Here is a 22,956-nt window from a genome sequence, read left to right on the forward strand (position 1 = left end):
AGCAACAGGCTCCATGGCATCAGGGATAGGCAAATATGTTTCAGATTTTTCTCACTTTGCAAACTCTAGGGAGAAACACTGGACCAGATTAATAAATCCCTGAGCAGATGGATCCAGCTGTTGTCTCAAAATATAGGTATACCAAAGCTTTATTTATTTTAATTTTTTTCTTAACCATGCATTCAATAAATCATAGTGGTTTACAGTTAAACATACACAATAAAATATAGATAACATAAAGTACTTATCATGACAATATGGACCAAAGCAAATTAAATCAGAATTTGACATATTCACTGTAAAATATTCTGATAAATAGCACATCAAAGCAGGATTGGATAAAAAACCTAAGACACATAGGACATAAAATCAGCATCTTAAAACTTATAACCTAAAAAATCAAGACACATATAACCATAAAATCAATGTCATAAAATGTAAGGACACACTACACTGATTCATACTGTACTGACTTTTAAAATGTTGATGCTTCTTCAGGTAATACTTAGATTTGCTTGAAAAGCCATATTTTTTTATTCCTTTTAAATAAATTTGAATTTGCCTGAAGTCTCAGTTGCTCTGGTATGTTTAAAGAGAATATACACACATACGGTACACATATTTATGTTAGTAATAACAAATGAACATATATTTGCTATCTCTTTTAATTATGTACATGTATAATATTTACTTGCATATATCCTGCCTCTGTACATGCACAAATATATGCAATGTACATGTGTATGAGGGTATAAAGGACTAGTTACTAGTGCATGTGTTCTTGCTTGCACCATGTCCCATTGGAGTAGAGCACTAGTGAGGAAGCCCAACTTCCTACCATAGGAGGTGGACCTTCTTGTCCATCAGGTCATGAATAGCTACCAGTCCAAAAGAGTGGGATCATACAGGAAAGAGATGCTGTGGGAAAAGATTCTCCATCAGGTCAATGCTATCTTTCATAACAACTGCTGTGTGAAAGTCCTGAGTCACAAGTGGTGAGACCTCCAACATCTCATCAAGAGGAAGCAGATTAAGATGAGAGCTGAGGGGCCTGCCAGCCATGTCACATTCACTGCAGTAGAATGGATGGTGTTGAGTACCATTTTGAATGCAACTGTGGGAGGGATTGGCCAATTGGACACCTCTTAACCTGAAGGCCAGGAAGGTGAGCATTTAATATTGGAATGTCAGATAAAGTGCATGTATTTAAATATGTTTTATATGTTTTTTTTACCATACATTTTTATATGTGTACCTCATCCAGTGAAGGTCCTAAGCTCTTGAGCACACACTGAGAGCCATATACCACCCAGGCCTCATGACCTCCCTGGGGTCCTGGACAAGAGGGAAAAGTAGAGTATTGTACTTGGCTTAATTTATTGGTAAACCCTGAGACTTTTTTGCATGCCTTGACATTCTCTCCAATTAAAAACTCAGCACACTAGCCCTATTATTGAAAATATAAAACTTTATTGAATGCTGGGTTAGAACTGATTGTCTAACCTAGAAAGTTTTCTGTCTAGTGATGCCATAGTCTCTGTATTTACACAAAATCAACAATATCTCTTCATCTTGCCACTTACAGACCCACTATGCTGGTCAAATCTTTGGTATAGGTACCAGTTTCACCCAGGGTCCCCACAGTAGATGATAGTATTAATCAAGAGCTGCTATGTTATATTCCCTCTCCTTATGGTCTAGGGCTGCTTATAGTGGAATCAAACTCCAAATCTGTTGACCGTTCCCTGGCATGAATGCCCTATCTGTAGCACCTACCTGTACACTGGTCATCGGCTATGTGAACCCTTATTCTGTGTGCACTGTTCAACACTTCCCATAAGTCCTTATCTCTAAATCTTTTCTTCAACTCTCCTCAAAGCCTCCTCTTAGAACATACTGTCCATAAGCTGCCACTCAGTGAAGACACCTTACCTAACAGGAGACAGCTGCACATCCATTGCATTCTGCTTATATAGCAGAAATCTCTATCCTACTGAGCATACTCAGACCAGAAATAGGTGCATGGCAATGCTTTATATTCAGTTTGTGGTGCAGCTGAATGGTTTAGTTATGGGCAACCCAGGAATCTGTTCTGGTATGTAGAGAGACAATTCTAGTAACTGTGAAATGAACAAGCCACATTGAATGCATACTGAAAGTATGTTCTCTTCCCTTTAGCAAGGTAACAGCCACCTGAGGAATCAGATACACCAGGACCCAGTGGCATCTGACAGCCAAGCAGGGCTCTTGGTTTATGCATTCTAGCTCTGAAGAGGACAGTGAGGAAGATAAGGGACATGTAGAGGGGCACCTAGCATCTAAGCAATAATAGCCCATGATGGAGGAGGATGCAGCTGAGACCCAGGTGACAGTTACATTATCATGTGCATCAAATCTCCACTAGCTTTCAGGCATCCTGGAGGAGCTCAGCTTTGCAGAGGCAGACCTCATCTCTTTTCAAGAAGAGGAGGTGCATGCCATGCTGGCAGAAAGGCAGTTAATAGAACTGAATTCCAGACTGATGGAGGAGATCGCTGGATTCAGATCTGAGATGCAAAAAATACGTCAGGAGATGCCAGGTGTTTGACAGGACCTAGGGGGCTTTCAGGATAAAATGAAGGTCATAATACAGTATGGTCAGAGATACTCCAGAGGATGTGCTCCTGCCAGCCACAGCACCCGCCAGCTCCATACTATGTTGTTGTTTCCCGGTTGCAACCCCAAAGAGCCTTTGCAGAACCACTAGGCTGGATGGTACCTTCATCTATGCCTCCACTACCACCCATCACACTACCACATTCTCTTATGCCATAACCACCTGCACCATTGCACCATGCAGCATCACCTCCGCCACCAGAGAGAGAAAGATGCACCTCCATCCCTGAAGGCCCAGGTGACTAAGGAGGATATGCCCAACACAGCAGCCAAGCTATCTTGACAGCTGCATCACAGCTCTTCAGGGCAATTCAGCTGGTATCAAGATGTTCCATCTTACTGCAGGTGCTGTGCCCTCTGAGGGCAGCATCACCTGCACTGCAGAGACACATTGGACTTGACAGTCCAAAGCACCAGATCTTACCCACACTAAAAAAGAGGGCAGCAACAGATGCACAAGATATAATTTTCTGTATTTTTCATCACATTGAACACACTCTGTAAATAAATTCATGATCACAATCTAAGACTTTGTATCAGAGTGGTCCTTTCCTCTATAGACTATCATTAACAAAGGTGAATATCTCCTATAATTTCTTCTAAATTAGCTCATTTATTTATTTATTTATTTATTTATAAAATTCTTATATATTGTCATAGACCATCACAATGGTTTCCAAGCATAAAATGTATTAAAAATACAGTTTTAATTCATATAAAACACATCTAATAACTTATCAAAGTAAAAGTCACAAATTAAAATAATAAAATAAGATAAAAACACCCCACTGAAACAGATTAAATTAATCAAATAAAACTAAATCATAATAAAATACATTCATGATAAAATCAGTGCAGTGTCCTCATATTCACAGTTTTTTTTTTTGTCTAGCACTCTCAGTTGTAAAAGGTAGCTGCTTAGTATATAAAATAAAATAATTAAAACAGTTCTCAGTTACTCTCTTTAAATGCTAAATGCAATTCCGAAAAGCCACATTTTCAAGTTCTTTTTAAAAGTTTTAATATCAGTCTGGAGCCTCAACTCCATAGGAAGCTAGTTCCACAGTTTAGGGTCGGCCAAAGAAATACTTCTATCTCTAACCTGATTTAGATGGGTCTTATTTACCGATGGATTGCCAAGAGACCTTTGTTAGCGGATCTCAAATTTCTCTGTGGTTTATGTAAATGAATTGCTGCATTTAGCCAATCTGGTCTCCATAAATAATTTTATGTAGAATGCAGAGTACTTTATATTGGGTGTGATATTTAATTGGTAGCCAGTGAAGTTTCATCAGAATTGGCATTATGTGATCACTTTTTCTTGTTCCTGTTAACACTCTGGCAGCAACATTTTGTAATATTTGTAATGGGCGTATTGTAGTGGCTGTAATCCTAGTAACAGTGAGTTACAATAGTCGGTACTAGAAAAGATTAATAACTGCAGTACTGTTCTAAAATCTACTTCAGTTAATAATGGCTTTAATCGTCTCAATGTCCTCAGTTTACTGTAGCCTTCTTTTAGTTTCACAGAGATGTGTTTTTTGAAATTGAGTTCCGTGTCGATAATTATACCAAGATCTCTAGCCTGGTCTGATTGTCTTGGCATGATATGTTAGGAAGAGGTACCTTTCTTGTTTTTCTATCTAATAAAATAATTTCCATTTTGTTGATGTTTAAAACCAGTCTTGTCTGTGAGTAATTGTTTAATAATGCTTAAATACATAACTGTCAATTTATATGTTTTTTCAAGAGTTTCATTTACTGGAATTAGAATTTGAATGCATAAATAAAATGTGTTAGGCCTAAACCGGCTAGTAGGTGACACAGTGGCAACATATACACTTTAAATAATGTTGCTGATAAAACTGAGCCCTGTGGTACCCCTGTGTCAAGGGTAATTTTGTCAGGCCTCACATTATTAATTTGCACTTGATATGATCGATTTTTCAGAAATGATGTAAACCATTGTAAAGTTGTATCTGTTATTACAATTTCTTCTAATCTGTTGAGGAGTATCGAATGATTTACTGTGTGGAATGCCACCGAGAGATCTAACAAAATTAAAAGGTAGCTTTGTCCGCTGTCAAATCCCCTTAATATCATATCTGTTAAAGCTAATAAGGATTCTGTACTAAAATTTTCCCTAAAACTAAATTGGGCAGGTAAAAGAATATTATTTCTTTCAAGATGCTCTGTCAATTGTTTTTGGACTACTTTTTGCAGTATTTTGGAAAGAAATGACAGGTTAGATATTGGCCTGAAATTATTTAAAATAGTTGGATCTAAGTTTTTGATTTTTTAGTATAGGTCTAATAATAGCACACTTTAGTATCTCAGGCACCATACCTTCTTTTAATGAAAGGTTTATTATGATAGTTATGACAGGAGCAATGGTGCTCGCTATTGCTTTTAATGAAAGGATTGGGATCGTATCTAGAGGATGGTTGGCAGGATTGAGTGTCATTATGAGTTTTTCCATTTCTCCTTTTGAAATTTCATCAAAACTCGACCATTTATCAATTTCTTTAGTTTGCATATTTATTTCTTGAGTTGTGGTAGGATCAGTGCTATCTATCAGGTTATTTATTTTGTTCTTAAAAAAGTAAGCTATATCATTACATCTGTTTTCTGTAAGATTAGTATTATGAGATTGTTTTTTTGTCAGATCTGTAACTATGTTAAACAACATTCTTGGGTTGTGGGTAAAGTTTTGAATTTTATAAACAAAATATTCCTTTTTTGCATTATTTATGAGTTTTTTGTAATATGTTAGAAAAGAATGGTAATCTCCCAACGTTTGGTCCGATTTATTTGATTTTCAATTACTTTCCTTTTTTCTTAGCTCCTTTTTAGCTTCTATTATTTATTTATTATAACAGGGAGTTTGAGTTTTTGGTTTTTTAAAAGTATTTGTTTTTATAGGATTTAGACCTGGATTCATCATTCCTCACAGAATGAGGAATCCTGCAAAAATGGGGAGCAGGGGGGTGAAGGGGGTCAGGCCTGTGAAAGCGCACAGCCTTCGCACCACGGCAGTGCTCCGGCTGCTGGCTTTCGCACCGAATAGCGGCACCATGAAAGCTGGTGCTATTTGGCGCACTACTGCTGATGATAATGATAGTAACATTATCGCCGGCAGCAAAGATACCGCTGATTCCATCCCTCCCTGCCCCAAATCCTCCCCGCCCCCTAATTTGCATTCTATCGCATGTGAAATGGCCCTTTCGCATGTGATAGATGCTTATCACATGCAATATGGCTATATTGCGTGAAATAAGCCTTTGATAAATGACCCCTTTAGTTTGTTGGCCATAGTAGATGTTTTATCAAACCAAGAAGTTATAGCATTGGTTATTACAGATGTGAATCGTGTCCTCGATCGTCTTAACGATCGATTTCGGCTGGGAGGGGGAGGGAATCGTATTGTTGCCGTTTGGGTGTTTAAAGTATCGTGAAAATCGTGAAAATCGTGAGCCGGCACACTAAAACCCCCTAAAACCCACCCCTGACCCTTTAAATTAAATCCCCCACCCTCCCAAACCCCCCCCCCCAATGCCTTAAATTACCTGGGGGTCCAGCGGCGGTCCGGAACGGCAGCGGTCCGGAACGGCCTCCTGCAATTGAATCGTGTTGTCTTCAGTCGGCGCCATTTTTCAAAATGGCGGCGCAAAATGGCGGCGGCCATAGACCAACATGATTCGACTGCAGGAGGTCGTTCCGGACCCCCGCTGGACTTTTGGCAAGTCTTGTGGGGGTCAGTAGGCCCCCCCAAGCTGGCCAAAAGTCCCTGGGGGTCCAGGGGGTCCGGAAAACGATCTCCTGCCGCGAATCGTTTTCCGTACGGAAAATGGTGCCGGCAGGAGATCGACTGCAGGAGGTCGTTCAGCGGGTCGTTCCCCCCCCGCTGAACGACCTCCTGCAGTCGATCTCCTGCCGGCGCCATTTTCCGTATGGAAAACGATTTGCGGCAGGAGATCGTTTTCCGGACCCCCGCTGGACCCCCAGGGACTTTTGGCCAGCTTGGGGGGCCTACTGACCCCCACAAGACTTGCCAAAAGTCCAGCGGGGGTCCGGAACGACCTCCTGCAGTCGAATCGTGTTGGTCTATGGCCGCCGCCATTTTGCGCCGCCATTTTGAAAAATGGCGCCGGCTGAAGACAACACGATTCAATTGCAGGAGGCCGTTCTGGACCGCTGCCGTTCCGGACCGCCGCTGGACCCCCAGGTAATTTAAGGCATTTGGGGGGGGTTCGGGAGGGTGGGGGATTTAATTTAAAGGGTCAGGGGTGGGTTTTAGGGGGTTTTAGTGTGCCGGCTCACGATTTTCACGATTTTCACGATACTTTAAACACCCAAACGGCAACAATACGATTCCCTCCCCCTCCCAGCCAAAATCGATCATTAAGACGATCGAGGACACGATTCACATCTGTAATAACCAATGCTATAACTTCTTGGTTTGTGGGGGTCAGTAGGCCCCCCCAAGCTGGCCAAAAGTCCCTGGGGGTCCAGCGGGGGTCCGGAAAACGATCTCCTGCCGTGAATCGTTTTCCATACGGAAAATGGCGCCGGCAGGAGATCGACGGCAGGAGATCGTTTTCCGGACCCCCGCTGGACCCCCAGGGACTTTTGGCCAGCTTGGGGGGGCCTACTGACCCCCACAAGACTTGCCAAAAGTCCAGCGGGGGTCCGGAACGACCTCCTGCAGTCGAATCGTGTTGGTCTATGGCCGCCGCCATTTTGCGCCGCCATTTTGAAAAATGGCGCCGGCTGAAGACAACACGATTCAATTGCAGGAGGCCGTTCCAGACCGCTGCCGTTCCGGACCGCCGCTGGACCCCCAGGTAATTTAAGGCATTTGGGGGGGGGGGGGTTCGGGAGGGTGGGGGATTTAATTTAAAGGGTCGGGGTGGGTTTTAGGGGGTTTTAGTGTGCCGGTTTTCCTGCCCTCCCCCTTCCCCCAATTTACAATTTTTTGACGATAAATCAGGGGAATTGGTATTGTATCGTGGCCCTAACGATTTTTGACGATTTAAAATATATCGGACGATATTTTAAATCGTCAAAAAACGATTCACATCCCAATTGGTTATACTGGAAAGATCAACGTTATCTACATTATTTTCAAACTCCTTATTAAGCTCTTCAGTATTAAATGGAGGGTGAAAACTAAAGGACATCGGAGAAGAGGTATTTGCATTCTGATCTGTCTTAAATTTTAAACTAGTGTTTATTAGATAAAGATCTGACCATGGTACATGGGTGCATTCTAGATTCCTTACTGGGGTTTCTAAGGTGTTTGTGAAAATTAAGTCTAAGTATTTGCCAGTAGGGATGTGAATCGTTTTTTGACGATTTAAAATATCGTCCGATATATTTTAAATCGTCAAAAATCGTTAGAGCAGCGATACAATAACAATTCCCCCGATTTATCATCAAAAAATCGTAAATCGGGGGAAGGGGGGGAGGGGAAGGGGGAGGGCAGGAAAACTGGCACACTAAAACAACCCTAAAACCCACCCCGACCCTTTAAAATAAATCCCCCACCCTCTCGAACCCCCCAAAATGCCTTAAGTTACCTAGGGTCCAGAGGAAGGGTCCCGGTGTGATCTTTTACTCTCGGACCTCCGTGCGTTGTAGAAATGGTGCTGGCGCAGGAGGTCAAAGGTAGCGCTGGCGCGACCTTTGACCTCCTGCAGTCGAATCGTTTTTCCGTACGGAAAAACGATTTGCGGTAGGAGATCGCTCCTGGACCTCCGCTGGACTTTTTGGCAAGTCTTGTGGGGGTCAGGAGGCCCCCCCAAGCTGGCCATAAGTCCCTGGGGGTCCAGTGGGGGTCCGGGAGCGATCTCCTACGCTCCTGATGTCGGGGGACAAAAAAACAAAATGGTGCCGGCGCTACCTTTGACCTGTCCAGGTCAAAGGTAGCGCCGGCGCCATTTCTACAACGCACGGAGGTCCGAGAGTAAAAGATCACACCGGGACCCTTCCTCTGGACCACAGGTAATTTAAGGCATTTTGTGGGGGTTCGGGAGGGTGGGGGATTTATTTTAAAGGGTCGGGGTGGGTTTTAGAGTTGTTTTAGTGTGCCGGTTTTCCCGCCCTCCCCCTTCCCCTCCCCCCCCACTGGACCCCAGGTAATTTAAGGCATTTTTAGGGGGTTCGGGAGGGTGGGGGATTTATTTTAAAGGGTCGGGGTGGGTTTTAGGGATGTTTTAGTGTGCCGGTTTTCGATTTACACGATTTACACGATATTTAAAAAACCCAAACTGCGACGATCCGATTCCCTCCCCCTCCCAGCCGAAATCGATCGTTAAGATGATCGATCACACGATTCACATCTCTAGTTGCCAGCTTTGTGAGTCGGGCCTGAGGGCAATAAATTAAAACCAAGGGGGTCATTTATCAAAATGTGCTAGGTGTTGCATTAAGGGCTTATCACATGCGAAAAGCCCCATTAACACATGCGATAGGCCGTTACCGCATGCAAAAACATCTTTAACGCATGCGATAGCATCATATCGTATGGTGCAATGCAAATTTTAAAAAGAGGAGAAGTGAGCATGTGAAATGCTATCACTCAGACATAATGCTGATTTTAGCTACACCTTTTTAAATAGTGTTAAGCCAAGTGATGAATCCTGAAAGGCCTGTTTGAGTAGATTTAAGGAGGGAGAGAGAGAGAGAGAGAGAGAGAGAGAGACAGCACCTAGCCATAATGTTTGTTCCCTAGATAGGTATTTGTATCCCTATGGTAGGCCCACCTAGTAACTCGAGGTGAAGGTTAGGTATTAGTGTAGGGGGTTAGGGGTCACTTTGACATTCAACGTGAGATGAATGAACAGAACAGTGGTCTCTTGTGAAGATTTGATGGCCTTCGGAGTGATGAAATTCACTCCAAGATGAGATTTGTGCAATGTTATCTCCACCTAGCTTGATGTTACCCAGGTAGAGAGTCCATCAAGCTAGGTTTAGAGAACCTTGTACTATTCTCATCTTTGGGTGAGTTTCCTCACTCCGAGGGTCATCAAATCTTCACAAGAGACCACTGTTCTGTTCGTACGTCTCATGTTGAATGTCAAAGTGGCCCCTAACCCCCTACACTAATACCTAACCCTCACCTCGAGTTACTAGGTGGGCCTACCATAGGGATACAAATACCTATCTAGGGAACAAACATTATGGCTAGGTGCTGTCTTTCTCTCTCCCTCCCTACCATTAACAATGGTCCCCCAGTGGTTGGATGTGGGAAATACAATAGGTCTGGTACTTATTGCAATTTGTGCTAACTTAGGGCCTTATTTTCCAATAACGCATTAGGGGGCGTTACCAATGCAAATGAGGCTTCTTTCGTGCAGTGGGGAAACATTGTGTGCGGCGATGTTTTCGCCATTTGCGCAAACATTAGCGCCGCACGCGATTTGCCGGTTTCTTTTATCGCAGTGCACAATATTTCGATAGTCCCAGACAGCCTGTTTCAGGCTCCTGGAGAGAGAGAGAGAGAGAGAGAGAGAGAGAGAGAGAGAGAGAGAGAGAGAGAGAGAGAGAGAGAGAGAGAGAGAGAGAGAGAGAGAGAGAGAGAGAGAGAGAGAGAGAGAGAACCTTACTATAGTGCCTATGCCCTACATAGGTATTTTAACCCCTATAGGAGGGCCACCTACTAACTCGGGGTGGGGATTAGGTATGAGCGTCGGGGGTTGGGGGCCACTTTCGCATTCCACATGAGACCTACGGACAGAACAGTGGTCTCTAGTGCAGATTTGCTGGCTGTCGGAGTGAGGACGCTCACTCCAAGAAGTGGTTTGGGCAATGTTCTCTCTACCTAGCTTGATGGACACTCTACCTGGGCAACAACATGCTAGGTGGAGAGAATGTTGGCCAAATCTCCGCTTGGAGTGAGCGTCCTCACTCCGACGGCCAGCAAATCTGCACTAGAGACCACTGTTCAGTCCGTAGGTCTCATGTGGAATGCGAAAGTGGCCCCCAACCCCCGACGCTCATACCTAATCCCCACCCCGAGTTAGTAGGTGGCCCTCCCATAGGGGTTAAAATAACTATGTAGGGCATAGGCACTATAGTAAGGCGCTCTCTCTCTCTCTCTCAAACTATCGTGGATGGCGGTAATCCTTTTCAGGCCTGTAACGCAGTCCATTACGCGAGGTTGGAGTTGTAGTTATTAGCCGCGCTAACACTGCGGCTGTTTCGCCGCACACGATACACAGGTTCCCGCTTTACATATGCTCTGCCCTGACTCCGCCCCTGAATACCAAATGACTAATTTGCATTCGCAAATCGCGTTAATAGCTGTTAACGCGATTTGCGAATTTATCGCACGCGGTAAAGTGCTTGGAAAATGAGGCCCTTAGCTCTTTACATAGGTAATTAGCACAAATTGCAAAAAACTGTATATTAGCATAAACCATGCCCCTTTTGCTATCACATGCGATACTTATCACATTTTGATAAATCCAGGCCCATGTGCTGGAAATGATTCTATAAAGGTATTGCATTTTGTAGATAGTGGCTTGGTATTCATTTGAAGATTAAAGTCTCCAAGAATAATTGTAGGCTTACTCGGATTTACATTAAGAACAACAAATTCTATTAAGGGTGATATATTATGTTCTAGAAGTCCAGGTGGACAGTAAATTAAGCATATTTGCAAATTAGGCATATTCCTCCTCCTCCTCCTTTTCTTCATCCTGATTATCTTCCAGTTCCTCTGGAGGGGGGAGTAATCTGGTTTTGGCCAAAATATATTGCATAAAGCAAGCTACAAAGATCTCACAGACTTTAGATGGGTAGTAGAGAAAGCATCCTCCAGATCTCTCCAGACAGCAGAAACATGTTTTGAGTAGGCCAGAGCTTCTCTTGACAGATGCCCTGTTCTGCTGGTGAGCCCTGTTGTATCAAGCTTCTACAGCAGTCTGTAAGATTGCTAGTGGGATCATGCACCAGCTTTTAAGTTAATATCCTTAATCACCTGTAGTGCAGAAGGCAGAGAAGAGATGAGTTAGACATCCCTTAGGGATGGGCAGTGAGGTAGTTCCCAGGACTAGGTTGGAGTGGTCCTTCTAGGCCTATGACATATGTCCACCTAGATATGAGAGAGACAATAAGTGGAGATTAGTTGGTATATGGTGTTAGTGATAAGCGCATTCCTACATAGAGGTCAGCCCCCAGTGATGTGCTCTTCCTAAAAATGGTCATGAATTTCAGTCTGTGAGAGGATATAGGCATTATGTGGATCCCAGAAACCTGGGCATCATATCTAGGATGATCCCCTTGGTATTGCAGACTACCTGCACACTGAGGGACTGGAAGCCCTTTTGGTAGTGGTAGGTGACCTTGTCTTCCCAGGTGACTTATAAGGATATGAATGTAATCGATAGCCCCCAAGATAGAAATCAGTCAAAATTTGTTGTTGTTGTCTTCTCTGAGGGAAGGATACATATTGGCATGGAGGAAATGTCAATAAGGCATTATTAGTCAGGTAGATGCATGAAACCCAGTGTTATCTTTGGGAGTAAGTAACAAGAAATAAACCTACTTTTTGAGATCTGCTAGTTACTTGTGACCCAAACTAGTAACTAACTGAGACAGCATGATGGGCTTACTGGATTTTTGTCTGGGCTAGCATGGCATTTCTTTTGTTAATAAGTATGTATTCTGCTATAGTAATTAAGCATTGCAACACATGAAAATATAATTAAGATTGTATTGTGCCAATTCAATGACCATTTTGCTCTTATACTTACCTGTTTCCTAATTTTTTTTATGTCACTGTCCATTGTGATAAGGGCAAAATACATATGGTGAGTGGAATTGCAAATGTTTTGTTTTATTTTGGAGAACATTTTTCTGTACATTCTGTATGCTTTCAAAAATAGTTCTTTAAGGGCTTATTCATTGAGATATTTTTCCATTATATGTGAAATGTGAATGAAGAAAAAGCCATAATATATCATGCACTAAATGTTTAAAGTATTGCTTGTTTAATTATAACATATTTGCTTATCAATTGTTCACAGGGTACACCAGCAAGCAGAGTACGATACAAAGTGGATGTGGTACAGTTTCCTTATAGTGCCACTATTTTTGATGTTGAAGAAAATTCAGGACGTGTCATAACGCGAGTGAATCTTAATGAAGATCCCAGTACTGTATTTAAGGTAAAGTCAGACATTTATCCACTTTTACAAAATCTTAAATTGTTTAATAAAAAATATTTTATTTCTTTTTTAATTTTTTATTTATATAATTTTACATATTAACAATTCAAGCAATAACATTCTTGAATCTTACACAGGTATACCAAAACAAAATTTTCCCTTAATTCTCTAGGAATCCCTCTCTTTAAGAGTAAATTCCATTCTTTTAACCAAAAATTATAAAATTATAAAAAATATTTTTATATTAAAAAATGCCTTTGAATTTTCATTGTTTTAGAATTTTATGTAAAGAGAGAAAGGCACCATTTTAATTGTTCAGAATCACTAGTTTTATAACCTAAAGCAGTAGAAGTTAACTTAGTAACAAGATGTAAATAAGAATTTAATACATAAATTATGGTACTGATTTATTTTACAAGTTCCTAAACATTTCACTTAGATTTTTTTTGTGGCATTGCAAAGAGAAAGGGAGCAGGGCAGACCTAACATTGGGGCCGAAGCAATAAATATGGGCAGAAAGTGGTTGCTCAGTGTTGAGCGCCTGTTTTCCTACTGCACACCCAACCACTTCTATTGGGCTGCTGATCCAATTTTAAAATGAGGGGTCACACTAAAAAGGAGGAGCTAGGGACAAATATGCATCCCTAGTGCCTCCTCAAAATCGGGCACACAGGAGAGATGGCTGTCAAGCTGTTTGGGAAAATGGAGGCTTAATCTACAAGCATCCATTTTCTCCTGCTACCAGCATATATACACACAAGGTACATGGCCTGGACCATGTATCGTGTGTGTATATTGGATGTCCACATTTGTTTTTCAAATAATTTCTTTTTAAATAAATACTGCTGTATTTGGCTCCTCCTACATAGTATCACTACGATACTCTTAGGAGGAATCTTAGAAAGCAGAATTTTTCTTTTTTTTTTTCAGTGCTCCCTTGAGCGTGGCATACCTTTATACCAGCCCTGAGCTGGCGTAAAATTTGCCACATTGTGCAGCATGTGCAGCAGCTAGCACAAAGTATTGAATCAGTCCCATTCTATGTGTTTGTTTTATTTTCTGAGGTGGGGAGTGTTTGCTTTATTTTAAATAGACAAAATGTAATGAAAAAAAATTAATTATAAGGACAAATTTTAGAAGCACAGTGTGTGCAAAAACAGGGGATACATGCTCTGTGCATGCTTAGCGCATTTTAAAAATGGCCCAGCCATGCTCGGATCTCCTTATACGCAAGGAAGTGCTGGGCTTGATAAAAGGGGCGGGTCAGAGATGGGCTCTGGGCGGGCCAGAGATGGGGTGATGCATATAGGGATAAATAACCCATGCTGTAGCTAAACAATGTTAGGTTCCGTTTTAGGTATTCTGACCCAGGAAAAATATCTGGGCATCATAGTTGATATCACATTGTATTCGTCAGTTCAGTGTACTGTTGCAGTCAAAAAAGCAAACAAAATGTTAGGAATTATTAGGAAGACAATATCAAATAAACCAGAGGATGTCTTAATATCTCTGGTTAGACCAAACCTTGAATAATGTATGCAATTCTGGTCACCACTAGGGGTGTGAATCGTGTGATCAATCGTCTTAACGATCAATTTTGGCTGGGGGGGAGGGAAATCTTATCGTCGTGTTTTTTGTTTTTTTTTTTAATCGTTAAAATGGTTATTTATTCTTTCAGATAATACAAGGACTAGGGGGCATTTGATGAAGTTAGCAAATAGAACATTTGAAACAAATTGGAGAAAATTCTTCTTCACTGAATGCACAATTAAGTTCTGGAATTCATTTCCAGAGGTTGTGGTTAAAGCATCTAGTGTAGCTGGGTTTAAAAGAGATTTGGATAAGATCCTAGAGGAGAAGTCCATAAACTGTTATTAATCAATAGGGAATAACCACTGCTTGTTGCCGGTATTAGTAGCATGAGATCTGTTTAATTATTTGGGTTCTTGCCAGGTACATATGACTTGGATTGGCCACTGTTGGAGACAGAGTACTGGGCTTCATGGACCCTTGGTCTGACCCAGTATGTCATATCTTATGTTCTTATGTTCTGATATATGGGCCAGAGACAAGCCCCTATTACAACGAGCTGTTTTGCTTGCAAAATTCATGCAAAGCAGCTCATGCATACCTATTCCTACATAAAATAATGTGGCTGACTTTGAAATTTGTCAGCCACATTATATCAGTCACACCTTTTCCTAAAACACTATTCTACCAATGGAGCACCAAAACCATAATGCTCCCACAGAAGAATTTAAGGGCCCTGCGGCCCAACATGGCTTCCTCCAAAAACTAAAGAAAAAAATCACTGCCTCTCGAATTAAGGCTCCAGAGAAATTTTAAAATCTTTAAATCTAACCTGAAAACCTGGCTCTATAAACAAGCTTTCGATAAAGACAAAGAGAAGGAGAAAAACAATTGATTAATATGGACGCACCGAACAAACACACAGTAATGTTAATTTTGTACTGCTGATAAATTGTCATACCAAACTGATTAGCTTACTTAAACAAATAGCTTATTGTACTTTATTGTTACCGTACTATAATGGCACATGTTCAAGTTGTAATCTACACCACTCATAATTTTATCGTGCCTATATGTAAACCATTGTGATGGTTTTCCAAGTTAACGATGGTATAGAAGAGTTTTTAAATAAATAAATAAATAAATAAATAAGATTAGACTACCACTTTGCCCCCACCCTCCAGGGTCCACCAATTAAGGTGGCCCCACATAAGAAAAGTAAATTAGTAACTTAAAGGTGCCTTGCAATTACGACCCCCAGTCTACTTTTTCATATTAATAATAGAAATGGCTTCCCTAACCCAAACTCTTCAAAAATTGTATTTATCGGTTAGTGGCCCCTAACCCCCACCCCCACCCTACCCCACATCCCATTAACTTTAAACCATCATTGGTATTAAGTTTGAGTGCATGGCACTTCCTAGTCTCTTGTCAGGTGATGGGGCAAGGTCTGGTCAATTTGTAAAATGATGCTGATTGGACCAAAGTCTAGGGGGCATCTTGGGCTATCAAACTTGAATAGCCCTCAGCTACATTCTTTTGTCTTTCTCATTCTTTTTCACTGTGTTAGTGTCCAGTGTTCAACCAATGGTGATGAATGCCACAATAACTCAAACTGCAGCAGCAAAGAATTGTCTTGTTTTCTTTTTCTTACAGTCTCTTCCCTCTATCTGTTCAGGACTCACTTATCAGGGACAGAGAAACAACCATTCTCTTGGATTAGATAAAGTGGAGTTCCCAGGTGGGCAGGGTTTCTTTAGACTGGTCAAAAAACCTTTCCAGTCTGACAAAAATGATAAAAGTCTATGGCACTGAGAATAAATCTTCTCTTTCTCTCCCCCAGGGTAGTGAAAACACTGGATAGGTGTCCACAATAATGTTTAATTTCCTTTACTCACAGTTAGCAGATCTTCAGGACCTCCTTGATTATTATTACATAGTCTTTTTTATTTCTTCATTCTGGATCCCTGATGGGTGTAATAACTTGAAGCAAGCAGCAGTCTTTGCTTCAAACAGAAAGGAAGGGCAGCTAAAACTTCTTCGTGGATTTTGAATTCAAATTGTTTATCCACAACTGAATTTAACACCAGATTTCCATCTCACAACAGGTCACCACCACTTCAGGGTCAGGTCTTCCCTATCCCTGGGTGTCCCAGACAAAGGGTATCCCAATCTCCTAGTCCAAGAAAATCCTAGTTGTCCAGTGAGGCTCCTACCTTTCAAAATCTTAAAACCCGAAAAATAGACCCAGACAGAAAATCCTAACCAGCCAGTGAATGGGCTGGAAAAGGAAACCCACATTGACCCTGGTCAGGACCACCAAACAGGGCTTGCCTGGGTCCTCTGACTGGGCTTGAAAAACAACTCAAGAAAACTCTTCTCTGCCTCCTAATTCTCAACAGAGAGCTGCTATATGGACACTCAGGGGGATGGCCTATCCAGACCTCTCAAAGGGAGGGGCTGCATTGGAATGGTAACCTCCCCCTCACAATAACCTACATTACTCTAGCTGAGCTAAGGGCTCACCCAGATCTCAATGGTAATGTAACTGAAGGGTCCATCACAGAAATATAGAACATGGTGACAGAAAAGGACCATTGGTTTTACCCAGTCTGCCAATTTGTACCTGCTTGCTGCCTTGTCACAGAACTTACTTGACCTGTGGTCTTCTCTCTCCCTCTGTCACTAAGATCCCTTTGTATCTATTTTATTTTATTTTTTATTTAAAAAGCTTTGTTATCCATTGATCTAAAATTTTAAGTGGTTAACATTAGTATATTCATAACAAAAAAAAACAAAACATAATATAACAACACTGTCCATTACATAAACTATCCAATAAGGAGTTTGCTTGACCTAGCTAAGGGGGTCATGTATCAAAATGTGCTAAGGCATTTTTGCATGCGTTAAGGGCTTATTACATGTGAAAAGCCCCATTAACGCATGCGATAGGCCCTTACCGCATGCGAAAACATCTTTAATGCATGCGATAGCACCATATTGTATCATGTGCTGCAAATTTGAAAAAGAGGAGGAGTTAGGGGCAGGCATGCCAGTGTGTGAAATGCTATTGCACAGACTTAATGCCGATTTTAACTACACCTTTTTAAATAGTGTTAAGCCGTGTGATGAGGTTTTATCCTATTTTGTGATGTCCCTGAAAGGCCTGTGTGAGGGGAGAGAGAAAGAGAGAGAGAGAGTGACTAGCCATAATGTCTATTCCCTAGATAGGTATTTTTATCCCTATGGTAGGCCCACCTAGTAACTTGAGGTGAGGGTTAGGTAGGTATTAGTATAGGGGGTTAGGAGCCACTTTGACATTCTATGTGAAATGTACGAACAGAACATGGTCTCTTGTGAAGATTTGATGGCCTTCGGAGTGAGGAAACTCACTCCAAGATGAGATTTGGGCAAGGTTCTCTCCACCTAGCTTGATGTTACCCAGGTAGAGAGTCCATCAAGCTATGTTGAGAGAACCTTGCCCAAATCTCATCTTGGGGTGAGTTTCCTCACTCCGTAGGTCATCAAATCTTCACAAGAGACCACTGTTCTGTTTGTACATCTCACATTGAATGTCAACTAATGTCACTAATACCTAACCCTCACCTCAAGTTTCTAGGTGGGCCTACCATAGGGATACAAATACCTATCTAGGGAACAGACATTATGGCTAGTCTCTGTCTCTGTCTCTCTCTCTCTCTCAGTGAAAAATTATTTTGTCACATACCTACTGAGCTTCCACTTCTTCTTTTTCATTTAATAATCCCTTCTTCTTGAAATTTTCATTCTATGGAAAAAGCTTCTTTTTACTACTTTATTGAAACCTGATAAATATTGTAATATTTTTATCATATCTCCTCTTTCTGTATTTCAGAAAGTGCATAAATAATACCATACTGTGTCAGACTAAAGGTCCATCAAGCTCAGCATTCTTTCTTCAGCATTGGGCAATCCAGGATACAGATACCCAGCAGGATCCCAAAAATAGGTTCAATCATGTTGCTCATAACCTAGGATAAGCAGTGACTTCCCCAAGTCTGCATGACAAATAGTTGGTAATGGAATTTTCCTACAGGAATTTGTTTCTAACATTTTTAAATACAACTATGCTAACTGCTTTCGCCACATCTTCTGGCAACAAATTCCACAGTGAAAAAAATAATTTTTCTGCTTAGTTTTTAGTGTGTCATCTTATTAGCTTCATGCAGTATCCTTGGTCCTAGAATTATTGTAAAGGATAAGACTCTGTTTCCTATTTATCCATTTCACCCACTCATAAATTTACAGACTTATTTCATATCTCCGCTCAACCATCTCTTCTCCAAGCTGAAAAACCCGAGCCTTTTCTTATAGGGGAGTAATTGTATCGCATTTATCATTCTGGTTTCCCCTCTCTGTATCTGTTCTATTTCCACTATATCTTTTTTGATATGGAGCAACTAGAATTGCACACAATATTCAAGCTATGGTAGCACCATGGATCGATACAGAGGCATTATGATATCTTTTATTTTGTTTTCCATTCCTTTCTTAGTAATACATAACAGTCTATTTGCTTTTGGACTGCTGCTGCAAACAGTCAATGACTTCAAAGTATTGTCCACAGTGATGCCAAGATCCTTTTTCTGGGTGGTGACATCTAATGTGGAACTTAGCATTGTATACATATAGTTTGGATTATTCTTCCCTATATGCATTACTTTATTCTTATCCACATTGAATTTATCATTTAGCTTGTCATTTAACTACATTCAATAAATCAGTATATTCTGAAAATTTGATTATTCACTTTTCCAGATCATTTATACAATAACCAAAAAAAAAAAACCAGCATCAGAAATATGATGACAATGAATATTATTGTCAGTTTATCCATCTTAGATGTTTTCTCCCTTCTCACTTCCCTTGTACTATTATCCTAATGAAATAAATATCTTTACTGGTGAGGGTGGGAATACTAGAATGCAGTTCCAACATATATCAGCAACCAGTGGAAAAATATATCCCCAAGTCCATGAAAAGGTACAACTATGTTACGAAAACTTCCCAAAAACTATAAATCCAACTTGCTCAGATTTAAGACTGGGTTCTTCTAGTCCAAAGTCCTTAACTCTGTCTCTCTTTCTACCTTCACTTGATTGGTTCCTTGGGCAAAAATATATCAAAATCTTGATCCACAGAGACATGGGGGGCTTAACCCTTCCCTTTAGACCAAGAAATCCAAACATTTTCAAAACCAAACTCTTCTCTATAGTTGAGATTTGGGAGGAATCTCCCTCCTTCCTTCTAGTGCAAACAACTCACCCATTCTGTTGAAAACGTGAGGGCTATAAACCCTGAAAAGATAGTTTCTGTCACCAAAAGGTGGAGAGATTGAAGAAATTAAACATGTATACTTGGAGGAAAGGAGGAGCAGGGCTAATATGATACAGACTTTCAAATACTTGAAGGGTTTTAATGATCCAAAGTCAACAACAAACCTTTTCCATCAGAAGAAAATCAGCAGAACCAGGGGTCATGATTTAAAACTCCAGGGAGGAAGACTCAGAACTAATGTCAGGAAGTATTTCTTCATGGAGAGGGTGGTAGATGCCTGGAATGTCCTTCCGGAGGAAGAGGTGAACACCAAAACTGTGAAGGATTTCAAAGGGGTGTGGGATAAACATTGTGGATCCATAAAATCTAGATGTGAATGAGGAGAAGAGGCATGGGGGTGGCTTGCTACTACCTGGTGATTAATACCCTTATTCAATAAACACACACACGGTTAATGTGACTACAACATTACTCTATGCTTCAACGGCAATTGAAAATGTGGAAAAAAGGATTTGCATTCACAAATAAGCGGGGGAATAGCTTTCTTGTTGCAGCGGTTATTACTAGAGATGTGAATCGTGTCCTCGATTGTCTTAACGATCGATTTCGGCTGGGAGGGGGAGGGAATCGTATTGTTGCTGTTTAGGTGTGTAAAGTATCGTGAAAATCGTTAAAATCGTGAGCCGGCACACTAAAACCCCCTAAAACCCACCCCCGACCCTTTAAATTAAATCCCCCACCCTCCCGAACCCCCCCCCCCAAATGCTTTAAATTACCTGGGGATCCAGCGACGGTCCGGAATGGCGGCGGTCCAGAACATCCTCCTGCAATTGAATCGTGTTGTCTTCAGCCGGCGCCATTTTCCAAAATGGCGGCGCAAAATGGCGGCGGCCATAGACCAACACGATTCGACTGCAGGAGGTCATTCCGGACCCCCGCTGGACTTTTGGCAAGTCTTGTGGGGGTCAGGAGGACCCCCCAAGCTGGCCAAAAGTTCCTGGGGGTCCAGCGGGGGTCCGGGAGCGATTTCCTGCCGCAAATTGTTTTCCATACGGAAAATGGCGCCAGCAGGAGATCGACTGTAGGAGGTCGTTCAGCGGCGGTCCGGAACCGCCGCTGAACGATAGTCTTTCTACTATCTGAAAGAGTAAATAACCGATTAACATCTACCCATTCTAGTTCTCTCATGATTTTAAACACCTCTATTATATCCCCCCTCAGTCGTCTCTTCTCCAAGCTGAAAAGTCCTAACCTCTTTAGTCTTTCCTCATAGGGGAGTTGTTCCATTCCCCTTATCATTTTGGAAGAGAAGAGTCATAGCAGGCTGCCAGTCTTTTTTGGTACTGTTGGTATTGAACAGTATTTCTGTGTGTGGAGTCATTCAGCACTAGTGCACACAGCACAGCACTTATGTGTGTGTGTGTGTGTGTGTGTGTGTGTGTGTGTCAGACAGTTTTCTATACATTGAGTGATTCTGTGAGTAGGAGTAGAATAACAGTATCACTAAATACATTTGAAATATACAAATCCTCAATAAGCAGTATACTTGACCAAATTCTATCATGTCAGGAAAAGGGATAGGAGAGGATGTTGCCAAAGAGAGAAGGAAGTAGTGTAGAGGTAAATCAGTGTAGTAGCAGTAATAAAAAAAAACAGGCAGTCTTGTATCAAAATTAAAGAGAGACTTGGCCACAGAATGGCAATAGAAAAAGATATCTCAAGGCTGAAGACAGTAAAATTTAAAGACCATGCGCCATCGCTTCCTGTTCCTCTTTTTCTTGTTTCAGAGCAGAGAGAAAAGACAGGAGAGCCATCCAGTGCAGACACTAGCATGGCAGGAGCACCAAATGGGGCAGCAGAAGTACAAAAGCCAATACCAGCTGCATGCTCCTCTACATTGTTTACTGATTTTCAGGCAATAGAGCTCTATTTTCAACAACCAGTTCTGAGAAAGACCAACAACTGATTCTGAGGAAGAATCTTGTCTGGGATTCCCTGAATCAGAACTTGTGGAGCTAGTAGCTGAACCAAATTTGAAAGCTTCCACTTCACTGATGGGGGAAGTAAGTAATGATACTGATTGTGTTAAAAGCAACTCCCAGCAAAAGCAGGCAGCACAGGTAGAGAGCATGAGTAAAGCCCATGGAATTTTTCCTCAGGGTCCACTATCAAACTCAACTCCAGACTAGCATCAGCCCCCAAGAATGCAGAGAAGAGATTGTGAAAGATATCCCTGATCAGAAAGCACATTAAAATGAGGGAGGCCTTGTGTTTTGCTCAGTGTATTCACTGCAGCAAAGATATCAGTCAAGGAAAGACAGTGGGGCTTCTGACAAATACAGGTGTGCAGCATCACCAGAAGAGGCAGCGTCCATGAGCATTGCCATGAGGGGAAGGTGCCAGTACTGGTCTGGGAACCCCTTCTGCCAGTCAATGTAAAAACCAGAAGAAAGGGGATGAAAAAGAAAAGACCTTTCCCCAAACTGATCCCACAGTCCCCTCCACCAATCAGATGTCAGGCCAGCAGTACCCAGCCAAGCATCCAAAGCAGAAACCCACCATAAAGGAAATTGGGCAGTGTTCCATGACACTGTCCCATTGCAAGAGTCAGGTAACCTCTAAAATGGCAGTATGTAACATTGTGAACATTGGTGAGGCTGGCCCTTGAGGACCAGCCTCACCAGGAAGTAGAGAATGTGGGGCTTAAGCATATGCTGCATGTTAGTCACCAATTGCAAACTTCCCTTTAGGACTTACGTTTGTAGGAAAGTCATCCCCACCCTGTACACCAGTGACATAGTCACATTCAGGCACAGCTGGCTAAAGCTATTGCGGTCCCGACCGCCCCTCTCCTGATAGGGCTCAGGCCCGCTTACCTCCGCTCCGGCGGCTGCGGGATTCCGCCTGCTCCAGGTCCCGGTGGGCTCTCTGTTCGCACACTTCCCACGTGGCAGACGCCATTGCGGGCCTGTTCCTCTCCGGCCTCGCGCGCACGTGAGGACGCTCTTCTTGTGCGCCCAGCTCCCGGAAGCCCGGCCCCGCCCTCTCGGCTGACGTCACGCTCTGCTCCTGATATAACCGGCGTTCAGTCATTCCCTAAACGCCTTGCAACGAGGTTCCCAGCTATCTAGTTGCTTCCAGTTGCGTTTCCTATTGTCTTCCTGGTTCCAGCCTTGACCCCGGTTTGCTTCTGACTCCGCTACAGCTCGCTGCCTGCCTTGACCCCGGTTTGCTTCTGACTCCGCTACAGCTCGCTGCCTGCCTTGACTCCGGTTTGCTTCTG

The 22,956-nt window shown here is 42.0% G+C and overlaps 1 protein-coding gene across 1 annotated transcript in view; it reads left to right on the forward strand.

The window, feature by feature from the left end:
- Window positions 1-22,956, forward strand: part of PCDH15 (protocadherin related 15) — a 2,056,285-nt gene that overhangs the window by 1,583,717 nt on the left and 449,612 nt on the right. Inside the window, exon 23 of the mRNA XM_029609778.1 lies at window positions 12,687-12,827. Within this exon, the coding sequence (XP_029465638.1) occupies window positions 12,687-12,827 (141 nt within the window). The remainder of the gene's footprint in view (window positions 1-12,686; window positions 12,828-22,956) is intronic.

The sequence above is a fragment of the Rhinatrema bivittatum genome, chromosome 7, assembly GCF_901001135.1.
Source record: "Rhinatrema bivittatum chromosome 7, aRhiBiv1.1, whole genome shotgun sequence".
Classification (NCBI taxonomy): domain Eukaryota; kingdom Metazoa; phylum Chordata; class Amphibia; order Gymnophiona; family Rhinatrematidae; genus Rhinatrema; species Rhinatrema bivittatum.